The sequence below is a fragment of the Lonchura striata genome, chromosome 1A (assembly GCF_050655825.1).
Source record: "Lonchura striata isolate lonStrDom1 chromosome 1A, ASM5065582v1, whole genome shotgun sequence".
In the NCBI taxonomy this organism is placed as follows: Eukaryota; Metazoa; Chordata; class Aves; order Passeriformes; family Estrildidae; genus Lonchura; species Lonchura striata.
Window position 1 is genome coordinate 45,153,256 of NC_140741.1, and position 23,233 is coordinate 45,176,488.

Here is a 23,233-nt window from a genome sequence, read left to right on the forward strand (position 1 = left end):
AGGACATTTCAAAGTGGTAGGAAATATGAAGTTAATAAAACCTTTGAGATTCTTACTCGTCAAAAAAATATTTTGTTCCATGAGTAAACAGATCTCCAATGCACACATTTATACAGGGAACTCTATTTTATATTACAATTTTATTCACTTGCTATGAATAGTCACAACATTATTCTACTGCAGAGAATCTATTCAGTATATTTGAAAATCCATTTATTTTCATTTATTGGTATGCATGTGTTACACTTGTATATAATACAGTATTTTCAGCGCTGGTTAAGAAGAAGGAAACAAAGAAAACATGTATTGAGAAACATGATGTAGATTTTCAACCAAATAGAGGTAATATTTAGATTTTACAAAACAGCACATTTACAGTTTGCACTGTCCCAACCTCTTTAAGATGCTACCTTCCATCCTGAACCTCAGCACAAAGCCATATAATACTAATTAATCCCAAAATACCAAGAGAGTTAGTTTCTGCTACAAATGGTTTATTCCAAATAAATTTTAATCAGAAAATAAGATCTTTTTCTGTCAACATATTTCTTATTATTTCCCAGCAAAATGATAGAATATACTTCTCAGTTTTATTCCCAACAGTCATTTATTTTACTTAAGCTCTCCTGTGCAATAATACAGCAGAGGTAATGAAATGCTTTTGGAACAGCAGGGGCTACAGTGACAGGCAGAGCTTGCCAGGGTGTTCATCCATCACAGAACTTAATATATAACTAAACTAGCCATGTCAATGGCTTTAATGATTAAACCATTTATTTCTATTCCCTTTTTTTCCCTTTCTTTTTTCTATTTTTGAGGGGTTTTTGCTGTGTTTGCTAACCACACAGGACTTAAGCTTACCACTATGTATTTTTGACTACCATTAAGTGCATGTGGCTTTCAATTCAACTCACCAAAGCATCCAGTCAGAACTCCCTCTAGTCAGTGTGTTTATGCAGTGTCACTAAAAGGAATTGCCCAATTTCTTTTGTATCAACATTACAGATGGTACAATATACATTAAATGGAGTATAAAATTATACATTCTGTAATAACTTAGTAAAAAGCTCAAAGATGCTTAAGGCCTTCAAATATTGAGGATTTTTTCATGTAACAACACATCGCAAAGTTCAAGAATTTCTAACAAAACCAAACAGATCTGAATTGGATGACTGTACACAAGCAAAATACCCATAAAGTGTAAAACTGGGAGAGCACTAGGACTTTTTTCCTTTATGGCAAACAGACTGAGCAGACATCTACATAAGCATCCATCAGTATTTAGGTTCAAGCAAGAGATTTTATTTTTTAATAAAAAGACAAAAAATCTGAATGATTACCATCCAATATCATAATTGCAAATCTCATTTACATCCCTGCCTACCTTTGTAAAAAAGGGATGAAATAGTGTAATTGACTGCTTACCATCAATTTAAATGAATTAAAGGTTAGGAAAGTAAAGTACATACTGGGTACACCCATTTCCTTCAAACTAAATGGAAATGTATATATTAAAGATATAAAATGCCTTATAATGGAAGTAGTAATTGAATTTTGACCACTACTTCCTTTAACTGTTAAGCTGCAGTAGTTGGCTAGCCTTGGGGAAACATGTCAACCTGACTATACATTCTAATATAACTGATGTATTCAGATAACTATTACTTGTCAACAATAATTATTAACAATGGATATATAATTCCATTCCTATAAGAAAGCAACTTCAAGATGTTGAAATATGTACCTTTGAGAGCTGCAAGATTAGAACACAAATAAAAATACCTAAAACTGTGCCATGCTTGAGGACAATTTCTGCAAAAGAAATTTAATTAAAGTAGTGTGCAGTCCCACCAGCAATCTGAACAGTGGACCAAGGGTCATTTTAGAGTGAAGGATCCAATACATTTCAGAGTTTGACTTCTTCAAGATGAAAAGCCAGTGATCTGCAATGGAGAACCCAAAAGTTTGCTGCTTTTCTGCACCTTTAGAATATTAGCTCATGATTACAGCTGCAAATTCCTCAGCAAGTGCAATTTTACAAGTGTACACAGTTCAATCAGTTGAAATATTTGTGACATAGAAGTTCAAAATAACTTTCCAGTAGTTTTGATCTCAAGGCTGTTGCTGATTGCAAGTCAGGTTCTCATTGAAACAATTGATTCTGAAGGATACACCCCAGCAGTATAAAATTTCACTTCAAGGACTGCCTGGAGGAATGAAATTCCTATGTGTTGTATTTAATGTTATCAGCCTTAAGACTGGCTTGATTTCTCTTTAGTTATCGGGTTACCTGTAAAGAAAAAGAAAATGAGAAAATCAAAAATTGGACATAGTGAATCTGCTTCCGAAGTGCTGGAAGCAGACTGAAGTGTAAGATCTCTGTCCAGCAAACTTCTTTTGATTGTTTTTAAATAAGAGAATAAACCCCAATGGTATTAGAGGGTATTGCTCCTCAACTTAAATTGTGTTATTAAGTGCTTTATGAGAATAGGATTTGACAAGGAGAAATTGAAATATGAACATGCTTAAAACTATAATAAAATCATTAATTGTCAACCCACAAATTTATGTTTTCTGTTACTCTTTTTTGGTTGTTGTTAAAAAGTCTGTATGGTAACGACTATGCTTTTTATATGTTAGCTATTGGGTATACAGTGACTGATACTGGAGCTGTATTCTTCCATCCTTTGCATGCATCTTTACAAAAAAATCATAACACCATAGAATAATTTAGGTTGGAAAAAGCAATGTTCTTTTAAAGGCTTAATGTATCTTAGCAAGCAATAATCACTTAGTGGAGAAATAGGACAAAACTCATGCGCAAGTTAACAAGAGATAGAGATCCTGTTATTCACAAAGTAAAAAATTACCAAGGATTTAATTTAAAGTGGTTTCACCCAGTCTAACATGAAACAAGAGGGAAACAGAAGGACCTCAGAAAAAGAGTGGGGGACAAAGCATTTCACAATAATTTTACAATAATCCCTCTAACTAATCTGGATTTTAAACTTTAAAAGAAAAAAATTGTTATATCAAAGAAACATAACTTTGAGGATTATTTCTGCTGTGTCAGTGGATACAATTAATCATCACGTAGTATTTTAATATCAAATTGTGTCAGGGGGAATGTCCCAAGGTTCGAGGGAAAACTCATTGGAATGGTCACAACAGTTTATGACATCAAGGGACATATGCTTTTCATTTGGATTACAGAGACAAGGGTTATGCTCCTTAATGATGAAACATTCTTTTGCCCTCAGCAAAACTGTTTGCATACAGCTCTTGTCAGCTCTGCAGAGCATAAACGTAGAACAAACAGAATATTAAACAGACTGTTCAAGGAGTTCATTACTTCGGCCTGCCTTCTCCACAGAGTTGTTTCTAGGAACTGCACTTGAGGCAATAATAAAATTGTGCTTTGTGATTTTTATGATACATGGGTTTATTTATTACATTGCTTTTATTTTGCTTTGGTCTTGCTGTTGGAAACAGCCTCATGTGGTCCCTTCTAAAGTGGAAGATTGCCTGAGAAAATAATAAAGAATTAATTTAACAGTCAGGCAATATATTTCTGTGCCCTGCACCAAAGCTCAAAAGGCTGATGCACCATCTTATTTTTTTTTTTTTAATTTACTGTAGCAAGCTGGAATTCTACTCATGGACCCAGGTGCCACCGAGCTACACAATGTAAAATACACATCATCTGATACTATCTGCAGGTGGAATTTTATTGGCTTCATTTGTGATACATGTCTCTATAGCTATATCTATGTCTACCTATCTGTCTATCGAATAAAGAGCCACTAAGGCAAATAAGACACAGGAGCATCTCATATGAAGAAAGGCTGAGAGCATTGGAACTGTTCAGCCTGAAAAAGAGAAAGCTCAGGGGGAAAGACATCAATTTGTACAAATATGTGAAGAAAGGGTTGCAAGAAAATGCAGGCAGACACCTTGCAAGTGGTGCCCAACAGCAGGACAAGAAACTGAGAACAAGCAAACACAGGCAGTTCCCTCTCAGGAAAAAGTTTTTTACTGAGCACTAGCACATATTGCCCAGTGAGATTGAGGGCTCCATTCTTGAAGATATTTAAAAGCTGTCTTGTTCTTACTGGCTTTAGATGTCTCTGCTTAAGCCAGGGGATGGCACTTCCAGAATTGCCTTCCAATCTCAACTATCCTGTGATGTAAGATTTATGTTACGCCCAGTTCTACACATGGACTAAGGTGATAAACTTCAGATAACAAAAATGGCATTTTTGCACATACATGACTGCTCAATTACATGGCTGTTTTGAAGTGCAAATGTATTTTCAGTCATAAGAAAATTCAGTAAAGTAACAATCTGCAGGGCTATCTGCTCCCCTCACCTAGCACTACAACACTGTGGTGAAAATATCTCCATGAAAGCAACATACACTGTCACATAAATTGGATAGGTGATAAAAATAAGAAGAAAAAAGAGCAGATAGCCATTCAGATTTCTGCTCTATATCAGGTCACTCACATACATATACATATACATATACATATACATATACATATACATATACATATACATAGGTCCACATTTGCCTCTGTGTATGATGTTAATACTTCTTATTTTCAAGCATAGATTGCACATCAACATTAATGAAAGTTATATATCCATATACCATACATGTCAGGGAGTGGATAAACTTCTTGGTTTTTTAAAGGCAGTTTCATACAGAAGCAATGAGATTTTAGCTAATAACTAATGATGGTAATCCCAGAAATGCTTAATTTTGGGTATAGTAAATGCTATTTGATTTAAGTGTCTGGGAAGTAAGGTATTAAGGTATTGTGACAAAGGCCTTTATAGGAAAAGAGGGACCAGTAACAATATGTGTCTGATCTTTAAAATCCTTAGAGAAGAGTAACACCCTGAAGCATGCACATCAAGTTTTCAGTTAATAATTAATATGTATGGAAAATTAACAACACAAATTTTAAAAGTACTTTAGCATCCTAGGTGTTGATTTGAATTAACTTGTTCATTCTTGGAATGCAATTACTCTCTTTATACTAATAAAATTTCTCACGTAGTTGTTATATCATAGATACACCACATTAGATGATCTTCATTTTCCTATCCTAAATATGCAATTAAAGCATAATTACTCTGCAGTTGCAGACTTTTTAATTTAAATTAGTGAGTGGCTGCTGTAAATTGGCTGTAATTGTATGTGGACTCACTTGTTTTATTTTAACACAACAATATATATAATTAAATGCACCTGAAGATTTCCACTTCATTCTGCTCACTAAATGTTCAGAACAAACTCAGTCTTTAGGTAAAATGTTTTTGCCAGGATAATAAAGAATGGATCAGAGATTAAAATATCTCATGACACCACATGAGAAAAGCTACCAGCCTCAAGAGATTTTTCTGGACAACCACAATGGGTGAAAAATATCCTCATTTGTGAAATCCACACAGTGGATGAATAGAGCAGATAATATTGTTTATTTCATTGGAATAGATTTTCAATAAAAACTAAGTCTGATACTTTTACTCAGGACTTTCTTCTGCCTTAGAAAAGGAAGGAAGAAAAATCAAGACTATAGGATGTAAAGAATGGCTGAGACAATATTCACTGAATACTAAAGCACTTCTCCCTAAATTCAAGCACCTCAGGATCAAAGTTACAAAACCCCAATTAGATATAGTAAAAGTCTTCTGTTTCTTCAGAGAAACAAATATATCACAAATCATTAGCTATCTACAGAATAGCTTCTACATCCAAAAGTAGGCACATAACCAATTGTTATATAATAAATTTAGAATAAAATAGATAACAATATATGGTGTATTGAAATTAAATGTGTGCTGGAAGGTTTCATAAAACAACTTGTACATTACTATTTTTTGACTGGCAGCTTTTTGAATTTTTTTCTGTGTTTATCATAAGCCATGCACAAAATCTATATTGAAAACTGACTCTAAAGTTTTCAAAGTGAAGCACTTGAAAGATAGCACCTTGCCTTTTTATATGTCCCCTTGCAATTTAATTCTCTCTCTTTTCTATCATACACAGTAAAGAAGAGACTTTAGTGCTTGGGGAGAGTTGGAGAAAAAACAGAACTATATATCAATGCAAATGCAGAAAAGGTAAAATTTTTAAGCCAATGTTTCTTGCCTTGACAGATGATTCCACAAGGAATGGATGCACCCTCTGTTCTGGGTTTTCTCCAGAGAAACAGGAAGTACTTAATAGAGGATTTTTTCTTTTTAATTAGAACTGTTCCATTGACCATATAGGATTGTGTGTGATCACAGGTCATGTCATCTAAGCATACTCAGTCTGTCTTTTTTTTTTTCTTTCTTTTTTTCTTGAGATACGTAAGACACAGAAAGGAAATTATTTTTTGTGAAAGCAATTAATATTTCACCCTGAGCTAAGCATAATTTCATAAGACAAAATTGACTTGGCACCCCTTCCATTTTTCTCTAAAATATTAAAAGCCTGTGGGAAACAAAAATGGAATGGGGAGTTCAAGCAAAAATAAAAGGGGTCTCATAAATTTATTTAATAACCAACGTGAGATATGCTAAATGCAGGAAATTACAAACGCCATAAGGAATTTGTTGAAGAATTGCCTACAATGGATTGTCCTCTAAGTCCTAGAGAAAAGAGAGAGATCCCATACCAAAACAGCCCTTGTTTGTATGCAGTATATTTCTGTCCATTTTTTGTCATTATTGTGGTATCCTTTCTTATACTGTATGCAAAACACCACAAAAAATTAATAAAATTATTAACAAAGTGACTCTTTAGGAAACCTTTCCTCAGAAGGAATGAACTCAGGAGGGCTATATCACTCTTTTTTTTTCTCTAACATAAATAATTTTGTTGTGGTAGGAAGAACTTAATATAAATACTACAGTGTAGAAACAGAAGGGCACATATAACCAGAAACAAATAGCTGCCAGTGCATTTTTTCTACTCATGCCCTCTGAGAATGAGGCTGAGGTTGGAAATGGATCTTTTGAACAGATGGAAGCACACTATTTCCTGGAACTTTAAAATCCATACAATGTGTTTGCCATGCACTATCATTCATACACGGCTTGTGAAAGCAAATGACAGCTTGCACTGCCACTTGTGCATGTTCATTCACTGAAACAGTTCAACTTGTAAGCTTGGAAAATGCTTCTGTTTTAGTACCAGTGATAATCCAAAGTACTTTGCAAATGTTAACAAAAGACAGATTCACAATTTCCTCACAGATGGATAATCATGTAATTTATGTTCCAATGAATTGGGAAAAGTGGACAAAAAGATGTGAAGGACCTTTCTGGAATAGGGCTTGTATATGTATAGACCCTTTACAGTAGGTATATGTGGATTTAGGTCTTTATTGCTAGATAACTGGGTTTCTGGAGGCAGGAGGAACCATTTCAAAAGCATGAGGAATAAAGGTGGCTCAAGTGCATTTCAAGGGAACTTCAAGAAAGAACAATGAGGACACAGGCTCTTATTTTAGTATTTCAGACAGCTCTTTGATTAGGCTAATGACAAGAGGCAAAATTTGAGTCACTTGTGAGCAGTCTGGAAAACAGGTATTTAATGATAACTACATGGATTCAATTACCTTCAGAGAAGGTTATGTATTGGAAGAAAATTTTTCAAGTCATCAAATGTTTCATTCCTGTTTATAAAATTCTGACCCTACCTAACTTTTTATTTAAGAACTCAAGAGCTTCAAATCGTTCCCTTAGTTTTATTTTAGGCACTGCATTATGAAAAGTATTAATCTAAACATGTTCCCAAGCCTGTTAAGTGATTAGAATTCTAGATCCTCATGCTTGTCCTTCAGGAGCTATGACTAGCTCATTTTATTAATTAAAAAGAGTATTTCCCAGGACACGACTCAAAAGTTTCTTTGGTCTTTGATAGCCATGAGATTCTGAAACCTTATCATTCTTTCATATTTTTATTGCATAGTGACTACTTAGAACTGCACTTGTGATACCTCCTGTGCTTAGGACTTCCATTATAGAGAGACAACATTCTGAAAACTCATTTCATGCACTGCCGTTTGAAATATAACTGCAGCCCTTTATTTTCCACTGCTCTTAAGGATTTCAACAGGAAATTTTTGCTGGTAAAGTGAAGATCTAGACAATCAGTGTTAAAAATTTTGATTGAAACTAAAGGTCTTTGGAAATCTTTACCATGTAAAGCGATCTTTGCACTTACTTCAAATAGTTTGAAAAGTAGGACTAGTAAAGTAGTAATGGAAAAATACCTCAGAGCATGGCATATGTGTCTGTAAATGATAGAGATCTTCATCTTTAACACAATTTTAAGCTAAACAACTTCTAGCCCATCTTAGGAATATAATGGAAATCCCCAATTCTTAGTTTTTTATGAAATTTAAGTAATTCAGTATGTGATACTGAGCTTTCAACTACAGATGCCACACCAGACTGGATGTATTAAGTGGACTTCTCTTCCAAGAGCATCTGCTGTTTTTCCATGAGAGTAAGTAACTTAAGCTTACCAACTGGGTCTATCTTTGAAAGTCAAGAGTGTGAAGATATTTTAGGGCTCCCAGAAACATCTAAGTAGCACTCTGAGGCTGCTTAGTAGCACAGTCAGAATCTCTCCAACCACCCTCCAAAAACTCTGCCAAAATGAGCCACAAGTCTTTAATGTCCGCAGTAAACTAAGCAACTGCAATGAGGAGTAAGGTACAACAATTCCTGTAAATACTATGTAAACCTGTATTTGTACACACCTGCTGCTCTGTGAGTAATAAACCGGGGCTGGAACACATTTTCTGGAGTGGTTTGACTCTTTATTCCTCACCGAACGTTCTGGCCCCTCCTTAGAATCCGACCAAGACTAGGATTCATCACAACTAGTGCTCCAACGCGGAGCCAGAATATTTTTTGTGTGTGGAAAAAATAAAAATTGTCATCAGGCACAGCAGAAACCTCCTTTCTCTACTTCTCCATTCGGACTTGAGGAGTTTTACACGTTTGCCTAAGAAACAAACACATGTCAAGTACTACACTGTTATGTAATTAGTTACAGAAAACAAAACTGGGATAGTTGGAATATTTTTTCAACTTACAAGGAAAAATACAAAATGACAGGTTAAAACATTTCAGAATCAGAGAAAATTTTCTTAGGAAAAGTGCATGGTCTTAAAAATACCTAAACATACTCAAATTCAAACCAAAAAGCAATAGAAACTGATAGATTACACTCATTTCTGAAAGTATATCAGCAAAATTTAAGTATGACAAAACAGTAATTGAGAAGTTCTTTGAGAATAAGTTCCTACATAGACCTGTGGTACAGAAAGGAGTCATGAAGTCAGAAGACAATTCCTTCAAAATGAAAGCTTTTAGTGTGTTCTCCTCATATATGTTTAAAGTAAAAAAAAAAAAATAGAAGGTTACAAAAAACACTATAAAATAACAGAAGACACATTACACATTTCAAAAGTCAATATTCAATTCAGATAGATAGCTGTTTATCTAGATATTTCAGATAGATTTTGAACCTGTCAATAATGACTCCTTCTAAAGTGATACGCAGCATCTCAAAAGATCACGAAAATTTCTTTGTTTTCTTCTTTTATTTTCTTCTCTTTTAACTTAAATATCATGCTTAAGATCATTGAAAATAAGCAAGATTAAACTCAAAACTTCAAAAGTTTCTTGCTTAAATAAAATATCTACATATTTGAATACTATGAAACCAATTAATATGGTCCTGTGTTCATATTTCCTTGAACTGGATAGTTTACAACTGGGACAATTATGATAGTGAATAGTTGATGAAGATATATGAATTACATTAAGGCTAAATTCAATTTGTTAGTCCTTCCTATGTACTCATTATTACTGTCTTCCAAAAGGTTATGTCACTGTATTGAACGTACCCTAATTTTCTCAATGTTTCTGTAACTCAGTAGAGAACAGAGTTCATTGTAGAATTATTTTAATGTAGTACAATATTTCATTTACAAACAAAAGTTTTATGCTAAAAGAAGACTTAAACAAAAACCTTATTTTACTTTCTGTAACAGATAATAACTGCAACAATTCAGACAAGGATATATCCTCTTGAGGTTTTTATGGTGCTCACAACTCCAAATTGGGACTGCAGCATGGCGGCATAAAAGACTGCAAGACAATTAATTACATAAATGCAATTTTGTTATCATCTATACCACTTATCCTACCTAATCATGCCAACTGGGAGATAAAAACAACCTCTTTCCTTTCAACATATACAGAAACTGAAGCATAATAAAGAGTCATGATACCCTTCCAGCTGTCAGGAAGTAAGTGGAAATGGAGAGATGGGAACAGAGTCCTTCTGTCTTTGGCTTTATCTGACATCACTTACCTATAGAAAAGGTTGCACTTGTTTTTTATTGGAAAGGAAAACCTATAACAAGCAGTTTTCTGTGTTTACATTCTAAATATGAAAGTGCAAAGCAAATTTAAAAAATTCAAACTCAGCCTTGTTTTAAAACTAGTCTGAGGTTCTAAACTATCTAATAGGCACAAAGGATTTTCATATTTTAATATCTTTTTCTAGAAATGGGGTCAGACTGAACTTCCAATTATCCCTACTAAAAAAATCATGTAGTCTAATTTAACCAAATTTGAGATCTTTTTCTTCTTCAAAATTTATGTTGTAGCATTTTTCCTGGTATTTTGAATGGAGAGTAACAAGCCATTTGGACAAGTTCAAAATAGAAATGTAAATTATTTCCTTACCTGTAATTTTATCTTCTCTATAAGAATACCTGCTGTTCTGTTAGTGCAGTACTGATGTGTTTTCTGCCTTTGTCCCAAGCTTCAGAGATTCCTCTGGTGATTTTTCCCCACTTGCTTACCAGCTTCCACTACTGGCATTTTGAGGAAGTGCACTCACATTTGGCTCCAGGAATACTGCCATAGCTGAGGGAATATAAGACAACTAAAAAACAAGTTAGAAAACAGCAGAACTAATATCCAGGAAGGAAAAAATATTTTAAAACAATGAATCAGTCATCAACTTGAATTCCTTCAATCATTTTCTTTTTTCTTTTCATCCATTTAGAATTTCCACGTGAAGAAAAGACTTTTCTGTGCTTGGAGAAATTTTGGCTTAAAAAATGGGTACTGACAGAGTAGTGGGTACCCTTTCAGAGAATATAAAATTAATTTCAGGAAATGTAATTTTAACCTTCTCCTGTATGAGTACCCATCATGCCATCACTCCAATACAGAGAAAAAAGAGAAGAAATAGAAAAAAAGAGAAGAAAGATAAGGATAAGAAAGGTGGCAGATTTGGAGGATTTCAGAAAAATCTCTGATATTTTTTCTCAAGTCCTAATAGAAATGTGGAAAAGGAAGACTGAGCTTTTCACCCAGAGGCTGTCATTATTGAACAATATGAAGTATTTCTCATTGTCCAGCAAACCAACATATAAATTCTCTTTCACTAAGACATAGTCAAGATTATGGTTTCTGATTCCCAATAGTTGTAGTCATCTTGGGCAAAGATGAAAAGAGCAAGTACTGCCAGTTTAATAAGTAAATGTTTTCTTGCTTGAGCATTATGGAGACATCCAGGTGAAAATTACAATACCTTGTAACATCTCTGTACTTAGGATCACCTGGATACTATTTTTGAACTTTGCAGCACACAGAAAAGAAGTATTCTGTCAAAGCTAAAAATGGATGCTAGGAGTTTCAACTAAGAACCTACTGTGGTATTCAACTTGTCTTTCTTATAGAACCTGCCTAGTTGTCTTCATATATGCATTTTCTCATTATCTTATCTAAATAAAATATGACCTAAGACAAAGTATGAATGAATCAAAGTAGCTAATTGCAATTAGACACTGGAATTCTAAAATCTCAGGTAGTGAAGGAAAGACCAAAGACTCAGAAGAGGTCGTTGACTTCAAGTTTCAGGAATGTAAGTACCAATTATGTGATTTAAGGTTGTGAGAAAGAAAAAGGATTCATGCAATTTCCTGATTGACCTTCGAAATAGTAATTGGCTTTCCAAGAAATAGGCTTCAAATTTGTCAAGTTGCATTCTAGAAGAAAGTCTCCTGCTCCTTTTTTGTTCTTTGTGGATGAGGAACAAGAATTATTAGCAAGTGGAATTGGAATGATGCTTTGAAGATGAGAAAATTACACTTTCCAAGATCACTCTCACAAGGAATCAGGATAGAAAAATCTCCAATTTCTAGAACTCTAATCTGATTTTGGGACGCATTTGCCTGAATTAGAAACAGCATGAGCAGACATACAGCCCTTTGGTCCTCCTTTGGTAGGAACAAGTTCCTAAGGCATGAAGTTTGAATTCAGGATGAAGAAACAAGTTCTTCTGGCTGGAATCAGTAATTTATCTTCTGACATTCTTCAATCTGAAGAGACAAAACTACAGCTCTATTAAAATTCTCAGATCTATTACTGCTGAGTTTGTAGATACATGTTGATTAGACACAATCCATTGTTTCCTTGAGAACCCACTGATCTTCATAAACTGGAGACAAATTTTTGATTGGTCTTGCCAACATAATTTTACAGGTTTCATCATACAAATAAGCCCTGGTGGACTGGATATTTTGTAGCTTCACCCAGAATCTGGACTTCAGAGTTCTATGGCATTTAACACTGCAGACATGGAAGGTGATGGATGATAATCAGGACTGTAAGATATAAGAAGGGATCATCTGTGTATTCTAATAACGCAGTAGAAGAAAGCTCAGCGTCCATTTTATAGAACATGGAAAGTCATTTGGAGTCTTTTCTCTATACATAGCAGTAGTGTCTTTCCTGAAATTGACTTGGTGCTCACCAGGGTGGTAGAAAGAGTAAACTACAAGACATGAAAAAAATGAGCAGTTTTTTAAATTGTCATTGAAATTAACTCTATGTTGCTCGTCTTCTTTGTTAATTTAGTCATAGTCAGCAATCTTCTGTTTATTCTTGCTTGAAATTTTTCTTTGTTTAGAAGAGTTTTCACAAGGGATAGGACTATCTTCATTATTCTTAGGGAGAAATAGTTAAGATTTACAACCATGCTCACTTTGCTACGCAATGGAATAATGTCTCAGTAATCTGATTTCAACTGGTTTGAGTTGTTCACTCCTCCAACAGTAATTCTGTAGGCTCAGAATGCTCTGTATGTCTTCTAGCGATTCACAGCAATTATTATTCATTTCCTCCCTATAAGGTAGAAAAGTAGAGCTGCACCAAGGGATGTTTCTGATGTTTTCTATAACTAGGCCCCAAGAAAACCATGTTATTTTGAAGAAATTAAAGCATTACCTTTTGAACAATTGAGGCCCAGTTTTCCACTCCCTCATACATTTCTGCAACTAAGCAGTGATGCAGAGTTTTTGAAGCCTGTGCCAAATACCCAGGGAAAGAAGAAAAAATTCTGCCTGCAGCTATTTAAGCAGCAGCTCATGTGAGGTTTCAGAATACCCTGGTCTCTCTGACCAGAAATATATCATTTCTGACTTGCAGAAATGATCCAAAGAAGCCCCTACAGACTAAAAAGGAGGATGAGACAAGCACTAGTTTTAGAGCATGCTAGCATGACTCACATGATACTGGCATTTGAATATCATCTTGTACAGAAATTTCTGAGATATTAGAAGCTGACAAAAAATTTCCAAGAAAATTTACAAGGACTACTAGATATTCAAAAAGTCCTTCTTGCACAGCTGTGAATGGCAAAGTGACTGGCAGAATGAAGCTGCAAATGGAAGTGGAAACACCTTTGATTTTGTTGTCTGGACATTGTAAAAGTGGAAATTCATGGGGTGAATGAATTGAAGAAAACTAATCATTAACAAACAGTTTAAGGACTAGTTCTTATTTTCCATCACAAACGCAGAAAATTATTTTTCAGACATGAGGTCAATATCTCAAATATGCCAACAAAGGACACGGCAGAAGAATAAAAAAAGTAAATCACAAGTTGAATCTTTTGGGACAAAGGCAGAAAACATCTTGGCTGGAAAAATGAATTGGAGGATTTGCACATGGAAGAAAGTAATGATTGCAAAAACCACTGATTAGTACTTAATGACATGCAGTTGAAATCTATTTGCATTTTTCTTTAAATATTGAATAGTTTCCTTTGATTGCAGTGTAATTCTGTCAATATTCAGGTTCTGAAGAAGCTAAAATGGTACTTTTCAATGCATCCTAGTTGCAGTCTTACCTTTGGAAAAACTCTTCCCTGACAAAACTGCACAAACTACAGCATATACTACAATGCAGTGAGTGTGATGAAGGGATTGCAAAATTTTTCATTTCTCATTATTTCTACAGTGTGTCTACTGACAAAAAAAAAAAAAAGAAAATTATATTTCCCTTTCTGAATAGCTTGAAACTGTACTCAGCATATTCACAGGAAGATATAGCAAGGTAGTGTATAATCAGCCTCCCTCTTTTCAAAAAATCTGTACCTGTGAATATTGCTTTTAATCCATTCTCTCTTTTGATGTTACTCACTTTCATTCTTCATTTCAGTATCCATTGGACTCAAAGTCAGAGCAGAACGAAACAAAATTTGAAACTCAAAATATCATGTGATTCGAATGCTTGGATTAGCCTCACGTGCCCAAGTTTTATTGACAAAGCCTATGACTTTGTTTACAGAAATTCACAACAGAACACTTCTTCCTTTAGTTCTTTATTCCATAATTGCTCTTTTTCAGATATTTTGGAGTACATTTGCTTTTGGGGAAAGGACCATGCCATGTCTAGATTTCTGTGACCACAAAGGAACATCAGCAAGCTGTAGGCCTAGACTCCTGCCAAGTGGAGACTCACAGCTTTACACAGGGTAGAGCTAGGCACACTGACTTCACATTAAAGCAAATTTGGTATATGAAAGCTATTTTTAGAGAAATCAATAATTTACACAGCTCTCAATACTAATGACTTTTAACATGTGTTGGCTAGCATACTAACTGTTTCCATCAAAATGCCCGTGTCCCAAAAGACTAGTGTTTATGTGCCCTACAAAAATTACAAAGCTTCAAAATGAAAGAACTGTGGTGCTAGATCAAAACAATAATTACTGATTAATACAAAAGTCCAGCTTGACCCTGGAAAATGTCATTGTATTTCCATTACCAGCTTATATGTCCCCTTAAACTTGTATTTATTCTTAGAAAATATGTGCATACCACTTACTGCTATTTCAATGACAGATTAGATACAGCAGTCTCTGAGTTAACAATGAGAAACATGCTGAGACAGCTGCAAATTTCTCCTAGTGACAGATTAGCCAAAGGCATGGAAAGAGATACCATAGCAACAAAGAGGCTGTCGCAAGTGCAATCACTCTTTTCCACAGGCAATATTTTGCTACAGTTTGTGCACTCACTTATATTGTAATCACATCATTTTTATGAACCTCCAGGTATTGCTGGTCACTGTATATATGTACATTATTCCAATAAATCTTTGTTTGAAATTAAAGTAGGAGCTGAGGAGTCTATACAGAGGCTCTGAAATGAGGCAGAGGAACAAAGTAGTTTTACAGTGAGGTGGTTTCTTCAATTATAAAACCCTTACATAATAGTAGGAATAGCACTTCCTGTACCTGACACATGGCAGATCATTGATCCATCCTACAATTATTCACATTTCTCAGTGGTCAAAAGGCAAATTTTTTTAATGTCATGTAAGTTAGTAGCAGTTTTATACTGTAAAACATGTCATGTGAGAAATACACTGCTTTCTTAGCACTCACTGACCACAATTACTATACATTCTGCCTGTCAGAAACATCCTTGAATATCCTATACATTGTATTTAGATGATGAATTTCTGCTTTTCCTAATTCCATATCATTGCTACTGCTGTTTCTGAAAAGCCTGGATGAGGAAGAAGAACAAAAACATGAAGGAAGAATCTACCACATATTTAACTTTGGCAGAAAAAACAGTAACATTTAAAGAACCTATGGATACGTTGCTTGTGTGGAGAAGTCCAGACCAACAACTAACCTTGCTGCATTGCTAACACTATGTAAGTTACAAGAAAAATGCCATTCTCCTTTCATAACCAGGGACACCTTTTAGCTCTCTTGTGTTATGTTGTCTTACTCAAGCAGTGGTTATGACAGCACTGGTAGCAGTTGAGCCACCACTTTATGCTGCCTCTTGATACTGGGAATCAATAGCTCACCAAAATGTAAATGCACCAAACAGGGATCCTTCCACTCCTTATGCTTAAAGGCTTATGAGCAGCATATTTTATAAATTGAAACATAAATAAAATTACTGTCTCTCCTTTCACTAGCTGTAATTAATATAGAAATAACCCAGCATCTGCAAGTGAGAAAGAGGAGATAGGGTAAAAATGTAAGCAGTATTTATAGATAGCAACAAAACTGCATTGATTGAGAGCAGTAGGATGCACATGAACACAGTTTGGCTTCAAATGAAGCCAGTTGGTGTGTTCAGACAGTACATTTTCTTTTCCAAGGATCTTATTCAATTTTGAGTTTCTTTTAAATTCTGGAAGCCATAATGCAAAATTAGATAAATTGGAATATTTCAAACAATTGAGTTCAGGCTCTCTCCTATATTGTTTTGTAAGGTATAGACACTCAGTATGAGTATGGATTTCTCACCATCCTGGCAATATTTCGGTTCTTTCCACACTAATCATCTGTCTCTGGTATTGATTTGAAATGCAGATTTGGATTTGAAATGTACATAAATATACTCACTATGGATTTATTTTTGGCTCTGTAATATTTCTTTTTTATTTCTCTCTACCCTTGTAATATTTATTTTATTTTACTGCAGTACTCTATTTCTGATATTGGTTTGGCATATAGTTACATAGTAATATACTAGGTATCGATTTCTTTCTGTTCTGCAGTTTGCTTTCCTCCACTTTGCAGTTCCTTCAGCCCGTCTTAAAAGTGTAGGTGCTCAGCTATTCCAGAAGCTGAATGCTCATTTCCAAATGATAGCCCTTTATAACCTGGCTGAAAATACTTCTTTCCCTTGTTTATAGGAAAACATTAGTCACTTTTATTTTCTAGATATTTTCAGGAGTTAATAATCAATATCTACTGTGTATCTGATTTCTTCTGTTGTTAATTTATATTATTAGTATCAGTATTACACCAATAATTCTAAAACATGCACTGTTGCTAATTTTAACACTGGACATGCTGCTCATCATAGTATGAGTCACTCATTTAGCTCATAGCTGTGTATCTTCAGAATATGAATATTTTTTTAAACTCTTAATATATTATATTGCATTTCATATTAGTCAAAATCTAAAGCTTCCCAAACTTACAAAGAATAGATAGATCTTTATGGTCATATTCCTGCTGATAGACCACATCAAAGTTACTAAATTATCTAAGCCAGCTGCTTCCTATTCAGCATTGAATATTTATCATTAGGGGCTAAGTTAGTAAACTACATTACTATATTAGGTAGTTTTCCTCCAGATTATTTGAGAAACATAAGCACCTCCAGAAGACAATTAATCAGACTGAAAACAAAATCAATTGTCCTCTGGAACTGAACAACTCCATCTAAAAGTAAAAAGACTGTCTAGGTCTTGGGCTAGTTATCTCAGTCTAGAGATAACCCAAGTAAAGTCCAGTAAATTCTACCCCACATAATTTAACCACAATTTAGTGTTAAACTATGCCTCATTCCACAGGCAGTTCTACCAAATCAAGCTAAAAGCCTGAGGACAAAGTACCATTTAATTACTGTGCAATGGTTCAGTGCTGCACCAGTGAGGGTTTAGACTAAATATTAGAAAGCTTTTCTTTACCAAGATGATGGTGAAACATTGGAAAAGGCTTCCTAGAGAGGTGTCCAAACCTATCAGTGTTTAAGAAACTTTTTGAGAATGTTGTCATTCACATGTTTTAATTTGATCAGGCTGGAATTGGTCAGGTCGCCTGATGTGATGATTATTGTAGGTCCCTTTCAACTGAAATAGCTTATGTTTTTCTATACTTTTTCTCATGAAAAATACCAATGCATATTTCTCTACATGTTCATAAAATATCAGCCCAGGAACACTCTCCCACTGCCTGGAGCAAGTACACACTTCTTCAGTCATGTTCCACTTCCAGAATCTCAAGATGAGACCCAGGATACACCACTTTACTTTGTTCTTTTTCTCTAAATTCTGCAGGAAAGACACACAGGTTTATGAGCTGCTCAGGAGCCATGACATGTTCCAAGCTAGTTCCAGGGTGGATGACTGGAAAACTGGGATCCCAGGAGACACTGGGGCACTTTATGTAAAGCCTGCCTGTATCATAAAAATATCAGGCAATGTAGTCTTCTTAAAAATACAAATAAAGCCTGGCATCTAGATCTGCCCAGGGAAAAGGCCTATCCAGAGAGAGATGTGGACTATACCCCATAACTAAGAGAAATACTTAATTCTTTCTCTTCAGCTCTTATCTGACTGCAAAATATTAGTTTTCAGTCATTTTAAAGGGCTTGTCTGTTTGATATAAACTCAGACAATTTTTAAAATGTCATTCTCAGTTTTATACATAATAACAACATATTTTTCAACTGGTGGGAAAATTACTATTTTTTAATACAGAGCCTTTCATGTATTGCAAGAAGAGAAAGGAAACCCCCCCCCAAAAAAAAAAAAGAAAGAAAACAAGTAGAACTTCTGGAACTAGAATAATTATATCAGAAAGAGACTAGAAGAAAGAGGATTTTTCACTGTTTTGAAACTCTTTTCTCATCATTGAAAGAGGACAATGTGACAAAATTTTTGTGTTTATGTATCAAAAATTGAGACTACCCATGTGGGGGAAAAATGGAAAAATGCAATTGTTTTCTTTCACAACAGTTTCTCAGCCTGGAGAAGAATGCTCAAGTGTGCCTGGTAAAATTGCTGTTATCCTCATAATCCTCTCATAATTCTCTTAATGTATTCATGGGCATCCTCTTTTGTTGTGGTATTATGACTGGGAACATATGCCCACATATTTCTTTATATTAAGTAAAAAAATTTACTGAATTACCTAAGTTATCATTGTTTCCTCCCTTCCTCTCCTGCAGGCTACATAGACCCAAAATAGCCAATTCTAAATCAGCACAGTCAGCACTCATCTTTTTCATAAACATTTTTTCCCTATATTCAGTACTTTTCTATAGTTAATTCTTAATATCAGCCTTTTCCACTAATATGCAAACAAATTAGAAAAACAATACCTGGTTTTGTATTCTAAAGGTAAATAATTTCCAAACTAGATTTCTTAACATTTGAATTCTGAGTACTTCTAATTCATTATTTATGTATGACCTTATGAGAGCTATATAACTTAACAAAATGCAAAACCTCAAGTAGACCACATTTTTAAAAATCAATTAGTTTTCTGTCATTTTTTATCTGGCTTTTTTTGCTTAGTGATTAATACCATAACTATTAGGGAGTCAGCATCATAATTTTTTACAATGTGAGAATAAATATGCAAACAGAGGTGGACAAGCAAAATACCTCCTTCCTCCACTGTTTTTATTTCTAACATAAAGGTTAACTATTAACAGCTAAAGATGCGGAAATGTAGGTGCTACTTTTCAGTTTGGTATCCTGTAGAAAATAGTAGTTCAGCAGATAATTGGGTGAGGATTTTGGCACATGAAGAAGGCAAACTTACAGAAAATGTTTGGAGGTGAAGATATACTTTTTTTTGGCCTTTCAGGAAAGCCTTGAGAAGGTTTTTCTGTAACTTACTTATATCACCCAAGTTTTTTTGTTCCCTTTGTGTCTTACACTTTTACATTATACATTATAATCACATATGGATTATTTAATTTGACAGTCAGAAACTTATTATTCTTAACTTCTTAATACTGGTTCTCTGTACAGCTATTTTTTAATTTTTTATTTTTCTCAAAAGAAAAGGGGAGGGGAATTTTGGAAAAAAAAGAGCAATTTAGATTTTTTTGTTTTTATTTATATAGGCCTTGGGGAGCAGAAAGAGGAGCTACAAAAATACGGTAGTGACTACATATTAGGGGAAAGTACTTGCCCTTTGATAATGAGCTACTCTGTTAACACAAAGAACCACGCATATTTTCAATAGCAATATATATTTTACTGGCCATCAGAATGATGTCTCTTAAGATCACAGGTCACTGTATCTTCCTGTCACTGACCTGGTTTCAATGACAGGTCAACTTACAGTCAGAAATTTGAATTGAAGTTTGCTACTTGCTCAGAATAGCCTTGCAGCTCTGTGGGAAATGAAAGGAAAAGGAGGAAAACATACAGCATCTGGACAAACTGGAAGGCAGAACAAATAGTGGGGATTTAAGGTGACAAGTATTTCTCTTTCAATGGCGCTAGGTCTGTAGCAGATTATGGTAGCCGTTGTACTGAATCAGTGTTTATGACAGCAAATATAGAAAAGCACTGGCTTTTCCAAAGCAGCATTATTGAAGAGGTATGAAATGAGTCCTGAGGATTGCCCCCACCATGGAGAACAAGAAAATTCCAGATGCTGCAAAGGGATATACCTAAAAGTCTAACAACAACAAAGGCATAAGCTCTTGAGGACAAGAGCCTTGGGCTTCTTTAGATCCCTAGCAGCAGAAAAAGCTTCATCACCTCAACCAATGCAGAGAAACTTATATTCTGACATGCTTTTAAGAAGAAATCTCATCAAAGCAATCATACTTGATTTCTCCCTTTTGTGACATCTTTTTTTCCTACAGAAATGTAATCCAGGTCCACATTTTTACTTAACATTTGTTAAACCCTCTCAATACATATAAAGTGGCAAGTATTCTGGAACACTAATAGTGTCATGTAGTAGTAACCAGGAAAAATTTCAAAACACACACAATCCTATTTCTATTTCTAATATTATTATTAAACATCTATCTGGTTCCTTTTGATTACATTCTATATGCACATACTTTTACATGTATATAATCAGATTTGCATTGGCATGTACAAAGTTAAGTGTGGGCAGCATTCCAGCAAGGTTGTCTTCAGAAAAAAACACATCTAAAATGGATTCAGGAAGGAACTGTAAAGCGAACATTTAGGAAGCATCCTTCCTTCAAAGAATGTCAAAATGTTTTGGAGACTTATAAATACAGACACTGAGACATAGAGCTCTCTGTGGAACAGAAGGAATATAATTCAGTCAGTGCATGCTGTGTTTCACCACAGCCAATGTGTACCAGAAATGTAGTGCCTATGTAAGGAATATTTCAATAAAATTACATAGATACTCAAACCCTGTTTAAATACCAATCTAGCATAATATGGCCTGACACTACAAACTGTTAAATGCATAAAAGAAAAATCAGTCATGAGTAGGTGTGTTGGGGTGCAGGGGGGAAGGTGTTTATATTTAAACACGTGCATATGTGTCTTCAGAGTACATTTTCATCTTTTGTATATTGATGAAGAATTGTGTTGACCCTGACAAGATACAATGCTGAAATTTTAGGAAGTTTGTGTGTTTAATGCTTATCTGAATAATATTTTTTGTTCTGTTTTAGTTAGCCACTAAAAAGCAAAGTTGACAGCATATTTACTTTGTTGTCTATATAATGACCTTTAAATATATTTCTGTTAATATAAATTTGAACCAATAATGTGAAAATTGTAAAGTGGAGGAAAGGAACTCCCTGAAACTCAGTCAAATTTTTTTAGTAAATTACAGTTAGACAAGATGGAAAGAACCAGATCATGCTGTAATGACACATCAAATGCTTACCATGATCAGTTTCTATGTAGAATCGTGGTAATTCCATGTAACTTCAAAAAATGCTGGTTTGCTATCCTTTGAATGAAGAGTTTAGCAAAGTGTACAGACACAGTGCAACTGATTTCAGAGAGAAATACATATTAGATTATAATGAATTTGATCATTACTGTTGAAGGGGTCAACTCTACTATCCCCAGCACTTACCTGAGAAGGTCTGGCACACAGCTTACTATGTTCAAACAATTGAAAAGTATGCTGAGAAAAGTGTGAGGGACCAGGAAGTCCAATCCCAGTACAACTCTCTTCCCATGCTTCTTTAGTCTTCTCAACTTAGGTCTTCTTTGTGCACCCAATTTCCTGTGCACCTTTCTTTTTTTTACTTGTTGGTAACATGTCAGGTTGGTATCATACCTACCCTAGTTGTTTTCACTTTATTCCCAGAGGAACAGCTCCATCCCTTACGATCTGGAAGAACTTTACATTCCTCCCCTTCAAGACATGGTTGCATGTGGCACCACCATTTCTGCTCCACTATTGAAGCTACAAGAGAAGAAAACAAATGTATTTGTATTTTGTTGAAATTGACACTTTAAGATGTCATTACACTGCAACATTTATTTTATTTTCCAGGTAAAGATGAGAAACATGATGACTGACAGCTAGTCTGTGATTTTCAGCTACCTCAGAACCTTCAGAAGAAATTAGGTTTCCAATTTGCAAAAGGTGCTATGTGCTTCAAAGTCAATCTCTTCATAGCATTTCTTCCCAACTTCATTTTTATCTTGCTCAGCCAGATTTTAAAGTTTTAAGTAGAGTCTCTTCTTTTGCTTGGTCTATAATATAGCCTAGCATATAGTTTGATTAAATTTATTCCCCAATGATGACATATTTACAGCTTCTCCGAAAGCCAACAACATATCAACATTAAAGAGATCATGTAAAGGGTGAATCCAGACACTCTTTCAGAGAAAGAGATGTGAAAAATCAGCTAGTATTTTCCCAAATAAAATATATGAGCCAATACCAGAATTGCTAACTAAGACACTAACATATCACTGTGAATAGGAATAATAGTGTAGGTCTAAAAGAATTAAAAACCAGACAGAACTGTGTTTTGTTTGTTTGCTTGTATCTTTCCAGTTAGATAAATATATAAATAAGATGCAAAACTGAAGCACGTGAAAATTATATGCTTATGTAGGTTTTGCATAAATACTTTTAATTAAGTGAATTTCATACAACTCCTAGAGTCCTCATTTAGTTAGATCAAATTTAGCCTCTCAAGAGGCCTCTTTTGCTGGCATCTAATAATTTTGTTTAGCATTTCTACAGAGCAATAGCAAATAATTAATTTTTCCATCTTTCTCCCATTCACCTTGGACACCCCTTTCAAAATGCAGAAGCTTCCCTACTCTTATTTTAAATAGTTAACTGTAATGGAGTTAAGGTCATTAATGACCTTAAGCCAGCAAAAAGTC

The 23,233-nt window shown here is 34.6% G+C and overlaps 1 protein-coding gene across 12 annotated transcripts in view; it reads right to left on the reverse strand.

Moving 5' to 3' along the window:
* Positions 1–121: 121 nt before the first annotated feature.
* Positions 122–23,233, reverse strand: part of TAFA2 (TAFA chemokine like family member 2) — a 179,368-nt gene continuing 156,256 nt past the window's right edge. For 3 of the 12 annotated variants that reach the window (XR_014951817.1, XR_014951818.1, XR_014951816.1), the window contains exons 4-7: positions 22,171–22,295; positions 10,769–10,970; positions 8,767–9,014; positions 122–2,290 (exon numbers count right to left, since the gene is read on the reverse strand). Coding sequence is in view for 3 of the 12 variants with exons in the window: in XM_085568422.1 (XP_085424548.1) it covers positions 10,884–10,970; positions 22,171–22,295 (212 nt within the window). In the remaining 9 variants the exon portion in view is untranslated. The other 9 variants (XR_014951824.1, XR_014951823.1, XR_014951819.1 and 6 more) reach the window with 8 other exon arrangements.